Raw genomic sequence first — 7,233 nt, forward strand, 5'->3', positions numbered from 1 at the left:
ATTGTAAGAAATAAATAAATAATGTGTAATAATAGAATCTATAATATATATATATATATATATATATATATATATATATATATATATATATATATAAAGGAACATTAGATTGAACATGCTTAGGTCTTCCTTTAAAGAAAACTCAATACATGACACATGATACGTTAAATTTGTTATGTAATCTGCAAGATTATCGAGAAAGCTATATATGTCTGGAATATATATTTTATTCTTATAAAGCTTTATTGCAATTTGTATCAAGCTTTTGACCATTATCAAATCTCCATTGTTAACTACATCAGATGCATTCACTAGTGTTGAAGCAAAAGGGGTGTATGCGTTGTCCTATATCTGTGAGGCATTCTAATTGATAAATAACCTTAAAGTAGAAAAAAGAAAAAGAAAAAACATTTATAGTATATAGACTATTGTAACCCCCATTTTGTATTGACAAGTGCCCCCATAATTCTCTACATATTATCAAGCAACAATTCTCTCAAAATGTCCAAGCCTATTATCAGCCAATCTTGAACCATAGGTTGAATTCTTGTACTCAAACCACGTAAATTCTTTATATAAGCTTTCTTTTCCTTTCATGAGAGAAGGTAATGGCGCTATTTTTTCACTCAAAGGTGGACCTCCAAAGTAAATCATTGAGAGCCTAGACTTAAATCCATTTGCCAAAACTCTATGTCTCACACTCCGAAATCTTCCATTGGTCATAACCTATATTGATGCACGACCAAAAACAAGAACAAAAAAAATAAACATACAATAGACATGTTAGAATACTAGTCAATAACAATAATATATATATATATATATATATATATATATGACAAACCTCTTTTGAATAAAATATTATTCCATACTAACATAAGGTTAAAGCAAAACTTTTTGCTCTTGCTTTCCAATTTTCTTTTTTAATTTTTTTTCATGGTAAAGGGTTGTGGGAGCTGAATAACCAAGTGGAAATGTAATAATTAACGAGTCAACCCAAATTTTTGCAGACACATTTTCAAAAAAGTACTTAAAAGAAAGGAAAAGTTTGTATTTATTTTTTATTTTTCACTTATCCAAAGAAACAGGGAAGTCCTAAAGGAAATGAGATTTTTTTTTTCATTTAACTTTTTAGTATGAACCAATAATATGCTTTGTGTTGTACCTGAAGAGAATCACCAACATTTATGAAGAAAGATTTGTGATCAGGTGGGACTGAAATCCAGTTTCCATCTCTAAGAAAAATCTGAAGGCCTGAAGTGTTGTTGGACCTAAGTAAAGAAATGATTTGTGGGTCTGTATGTTCTCCGAACCCAATCAAGTTCTGACCATTCACGGCAAGTTCAGGACAAGCAGGGTAGTGATTCACCCTGAAAACAGAGTCACTCTGTTTATCCATCAGAAGCTTGCTAAACACATTCTTTTGCTGAATCTTCAATCCTTCTGCCATCAACTCAAGAATCTCGCATGCCATTTTTCTCACAGAAGACATGTAACTGTTTAATAGACACCTACAGTATAGCAACACGAGAAAAAAATAATCATTTTTTCTTACCATAACTTTGTTAATTTATTTATATATGTATAAGTTAATTTAGATTGGTCCGGTTTTTGTACTATTTTGAAATGGTACCTAAATTTTTCAGCATTTTTGCCATAAAAAGAGAAGTTGTGTTCTTGATTGGTGTTGAGAAGAAGGTACTCAACCCAACCAACATCCCCATTGTGTCCAATTTTCTTGCTACCATACCCAAATGGTTTGGGAGGCCCTGCTTTTTCCTTCTCATTGAGTGGCATAGAGAAGAACTTGAAGGCTTCGGATTCCAATTGGGATATAGCTTCAATGGGAACACCATGGTTGATGACTTTGAAGAATCCAAACTCCTCACAAGCCTTCACTATGAGGGTCTTTGCATCGGGTTTGGAGAGGTCCACTATGGGAATTGTTGAGGAGAATGCAGTTGGCATGTAGTTCTTGATGTAGGAGTATTGTTCTGTTGTTGCTTTGGACAGCAACACCATTTTTCTGGCTGCTTGCTCTGCCGTTGTTCTGTTTGGGGGTGTTAAGAAGTGGAGTGAATGGAAGGGAGAAGGTGACTAGTAGAGAGGAATAGAGAGAGGTTTGAAGGGCTTATGGAGAGTCAATAAATAAGTGAAAGAGAGAAAAACTTAATGAGGCTCTGAACAGAGGATGCTTGTGAGAAAAGCGGTTGTGTTCTTCGGTATTTATACCCAAAAATTGGTGGGGGCATTGAAAAAGAAAGAGTGGGGAAAAGCAAGATGATTCAATGTCTAATAGGAGATCTTTGTGTGGGCCCTATATCAAGCACAGTTATTCTTTGACATTTGCTTCATCGTTCTACTAAAAAATTGAAGGCTACACTGAAAATGATAACATGCAGAAGGATGAGCTCCTGTTGGTTTAAGTGTTAAAACAAAGCATAAGAGGTGAAACATTACTGGGAGGGGAAGAAAATAAGGTGAAGATTCTTTATTAATTATTAATGTATCAACTATCAAGGCAGGCAGCATATAATATCATAAAATATTGTGAAGGACGTGCTAATTGGTATGGACATAAATTTCATCATACATTGGTGTAGGTATATGCTGGGGAAACTAGTCACATAGTGGGTATGACACACTTACAGAGCAATTGTCTCTGAAACGTAGGGAAATTGTTGCTGTCATCATCTGGTTCTGTCTATTTTCTGCTTTTCTGTAATTAGGAGTTCTGTTAATTTCCTTTGGACTTTCATTTTCTGTTTGGTTGTGTTGTATTTTTGGGTTTGGATACTTTTTTTTAATATTTAAAAATGAAAGATACATATTCAAGTTTATAATAATTCATGTATCAATCGATTGAACTAGACTTATTTGATGATTCGGGTATCCTTTATACCTTATTATAATTATATTTTTTCTTTAGCTAAAATAAAAGTCGGTTTCTATCGAAGGAAACTAAAATAAATATGGCACTCACGAGGGATACTCTGAAAAAAAGTTATTTGAGGGTAGGAAGTATGTGTAGTCAACATTATGAAAAGCTTGGCCTATAATTAGATCAGAACTTGTGAGTTGCATTGATGCCACGATATTATTATTTTTTATTTCGATATCAAGATGCCACGATATTATGTTCATGGAGCTAGCTGACATCAAATATAAGAAAATGTGGTTGACACACCACAAACAAATTCTGAGATGTCATGTTACTTTTTCGTACTATATTGGTCCATATGCATTTTTAAGGTAAGAGTAAGAATTAGCATAGAGAATCATTTTGTACAAAGTTAGTTCTACATGATTTGTCTCACTACTTATTTAGAGAGTGAGAAAAATTACTATTTTTTCTTTTTTTAAACATAAAATCGTCATCAATAAGATAGGTACATATATATACTTTATGTTTTAAATGCATGTCTTCTCTTCATATTATATATATATATATATATATATATATATATATATATATATATATATATATATATATCATTTTAAAATAATCCATAATTAAAATACTTTTATTATCATTGTGCATACTTTTAAATTAATTGTTTTAAACCTTTTATTTTTTATGTTAAAAACTTCTCATAATCCTTAATCTCAACTGCTTATAATATAAATGGACTACTTTAAAATGTGCATTTGTAAACTAAATTAAATTATACTCTTTTTAAAGGTAATTGTATCTCTTAATATACTCTTTCCTAAACAAGTTACATATTATTCTTATTTTTTCTATTAAATTTATTTTTTAAAATTAATCATTGATATATTTTTATACTCTTAAATATTTTAATAGATATTTTTAAGGTTAATTGTTTTGGAATTAATAATGCATATATTTTTTTATCATTAAGTGAATTTTAACTGTATAATTCAAACAGATAACTAAAACTAATTAAAACAATATTTATCATTCATGTATAATTGTATGGTCAAGATTAACTCCTTTCACTTCTAACACTCACTAGTTATGTCTTTCATATATATATATATATATATATATAAATATTTTTTATACAAATTAAATTTTATTAATTTAATTGTTAAATCATTTGATTTTTAATCAACAATCATGTACATCAAATGATATACAGATCAAACTTTGCAAGGCATAATTATGCGCCCATAGAATGTTCTATATTCACATAGAAGAAGAAACATCTTTTAACACTTCTAGATCTGTCTATACTAAAGGTGTCAGCTATATAAAATGACAATAATTTGAAAAAAAAAACTTATATTGCTATATATAGAAGCATATATACTTTGTATTATTACTATTTTAAAAAATTTTATATATGTAATGCGATCGATGAGTGTATTAACGTCAATGAGTAGTCAATACGTGTCAAATGTGATTCTTTTGCAATAGGGAATAAAAATTAGCGTTGGTTTGCTTACATGATCATTTCTGCTTCAAGATTAGAAGTATTTTGCCAATTAAGGGGGAGTTTTAAACGAGTTTACATGGGCTTAATTTACATAAAAATATCAAAATGATTTATGGGTTTTTATAATTTTAATTTATTATAATAAACTCCTTTCAAAAAAAAGTTTATTATAATAATCTTTAATTTAGCAAATATTCTTAACTTATTTTGTATGATACATATAATGTTAGATCAAGCACTTTATGACTAGGCCAAAAGTTATTGCCCGGGAAGATGTTGAATGTTAAGGAAGATTTTGTATGAAAATATAAATTGACTTAAATAATCTTTTAGTCTCTGTATAAAATAGGGTGTTTATAAAATATGGAAGATGCTGATAATTATTATATTATCAATAACTTTATATAAAAAATGAGTTTTATTGATTTAACTGTTAAATTTTAATTAGATATTATATTGATTTCATTTTTTAAAGTTGAATAGAAATAAAAATTAATAAAATGATTCACATTTTAATGTCTTTTAAAAATATTTATTATATCAATTTTTATATATGAATGAGATATAAAATATGTTTTTAGATCAAAATAAACCTTTGTAAAAAAAATTAAACTAAATTTTGAAATAAATTTATTTAATTAAAAATTATTAAATAGTGTACGATAAATAGATATAATTTGGTTTTAAAATAAAATATTTTATATTATTGTCCAATGATAAATTATTATATATGATAAAATTATTAACTTTTAAAATAATTACTTAATAAGGTTATACTTAGGTTCTTCTAAAAAGAAGTCATAGATGATTTATAATTGAATGATATATAATATAACTAAAGCTTTAGATTAATAATATATGAAATTAAATTTATAAACTGATGTTTCTAAACACAAAAAAAAAATCATAAATATTACATATGTGTGCATCTAACATTTCCGAATATCCGTATCATTACGTTATTATTGAGACGTAATTACGTAAAGAAGAAATAAAATGAAAAAAATGGTTTAGAATTGGAAGGATATTCGGTTGAGAGAAAGAACAAAAGTGAATTGTGCATAAAGATTGATGTACAAAGTGAGGTTTACGTGAAGAAATTTGCCGACATGCGTGTCCAAATGATAGAAGCTCGTGTTGAAATGAAAAAAAATTATGGTCATGTTTGCTAAAATATTTTAACTAATTTTAAATTTTTGTACTAGTTGAAAAGTTAATTTAACTGTTTCATAAGTAAATTATTTTAGTAATTTTTAATATTATTTATTAAATATTACTTGAAGTAATGTTTTAAAGCTTTTAGTTTCTATTTTTATAATATTTTTTTCTATTTTTATTTTTAATATATTTATTCATTTTCTTTGTTATCTTTTTAAAATAAATCATAATTATTATTTTTCTGTCATTTCACACTTTTTAAATAGTTTAATAACTAATTTTATCAAATATTTTAAATTTAATTAACTAATTTTTTTAACTTCCAACTTTCCATTGTCAGTTAATTTTTTAACTTTTAATTATGTTTTTAACTAATTTTTCTGTCGTACATAATCATATCCCTTTCTTTTTCTCAATGAGAAATTATGTAGGTAGTTCACAATTTCGACCATTTTTCTCGTTATACATAACTAAGTGTAGTTAATTTTTTTTCTTATAAATTAAAATTTTAATTATACAGTTTATCATCTAAATATTATCATTTCATAATTTTTTTTTACAAATTTTATCATTTAAAATTTTAATTTTCACGCATTTTATCACTTATATTTTCCCCCTAAATTTTATTACTAAAGTTCTTAATTTTTACGTAATTTATTATTATGCTGATAACAAAATTACTTGTCTCGAAAAAAATGATTTTGTATTCTTTATTCTTTAACTTTTTTAGTAAACATCAGTAGTAGTGGTAAAATGAAAAAAAAAATTGGTCGGTAAAATTCATAAAACTAAACTTAAATACTAAAATTTATAAAATAATGATAACTAGATTATAAAACATGTAACTAAATTTAAATTAAAACATAATATTTTGATGGCATGACATGAGTTAGTGGCGTGAGTACTGAGCAGACCCGACCCAGCCAGCCATTTTTTTTTTGTGTGTGTCTCTCTCGCGACCAAATCATGGGTTCTAGGAACACATGTGCACCACCACTCCGCAAATGACACGTACGCCACGTTTGAGTCTTCCACCAGTGTCACACGCACAAAATCTCCAACGTGCCAATGATTCCTTCCATCACACCATTATTTGGCTGTGGTTTACTTCTTTAAACATAATTAATGCGTCATAAATATTTTGAATCATGCTTTAGCACGTGTTCAAAATATAATGCTATATGAAATCAATTGAATGACCAGGTAAAAACTGCTTAGATTGTTTGTCAATGCAAGTCTTATTTTTTCATTTTCTTCTAATTTTAATACAATCTATATGTATTTTTACATAGAATAATCTTGATGGAAACCAAATAAGATAATTACTGAGGATAAAACTATGTGTTTGAATATTTAATATAAATGCATATTTAAGACTTAAAACTAATTATAAATTTTTTATATATGTTAAATTTATTAATTTTATATAATTAATTTTAAAGTCATACTACGAAGAATTTTAATAAGTTGAAAATATGAAGAAAAAAAATTATATGAACAGTACATGCATGGAAATTAAACTGTATCTTATAGTCTGTTAAAGATTGTAAAATACGTAAAACATGGAGAAAATTAGGAAGATAAGAAAAGAACAGGATAAAAATAAAAATCTTATAAATAATGGAATAAAAAGAAAGAAAAGATAAAAATAGAAGGAAAATGAAAAAAATGTAAA

The 7,233-nt window shown here is 26.9% G+C and overlaps 1 protein-coding gene across 1 annotated transcript; it reads right to left on the reverse strand.

The window, feature by feature from the left end:
- Positions 1-207: 207 nt before the first annotated feature.
- Positions 208-2,212, reverse strand: LOC114374372 (gibberellin 2-beta-dioxygenase 1-like). The gene is made up of 3 exons (XM_028332010.1): positions 1,634-2,212; positions 1,166-1,511; positions 208-726 (listed from the first exon to the last, which is right to left on the reverse strand). Exons 1-3 carry the CDS (start codon positions 2,020-2,022, stop codon positions 481-483), a joined length of 981 nt encoding a protein of 326 aa, XP_028187811.1. The 5' UTR covers positions 2,023-2,212; the 3' UTR covers positions 208-480.
- Positions 2,213-7,233: the final 5,021 nt, after the last annotated feature.

The sequence above is a fragment of the Glycine soja genome, chromosome 11, assembly GCF_004193775.1.
Source record: "Glycine soja cultivar W05 chromosome 11, ASM419377v2, whole genome shotgun sequence".
Classification (NCBI taxonomy): Eukaryota; Viridiplantae; Streptophyta; class Magnoliopsida; order Fabales; family Fabaceae; genus Glycine; species Glycine soja.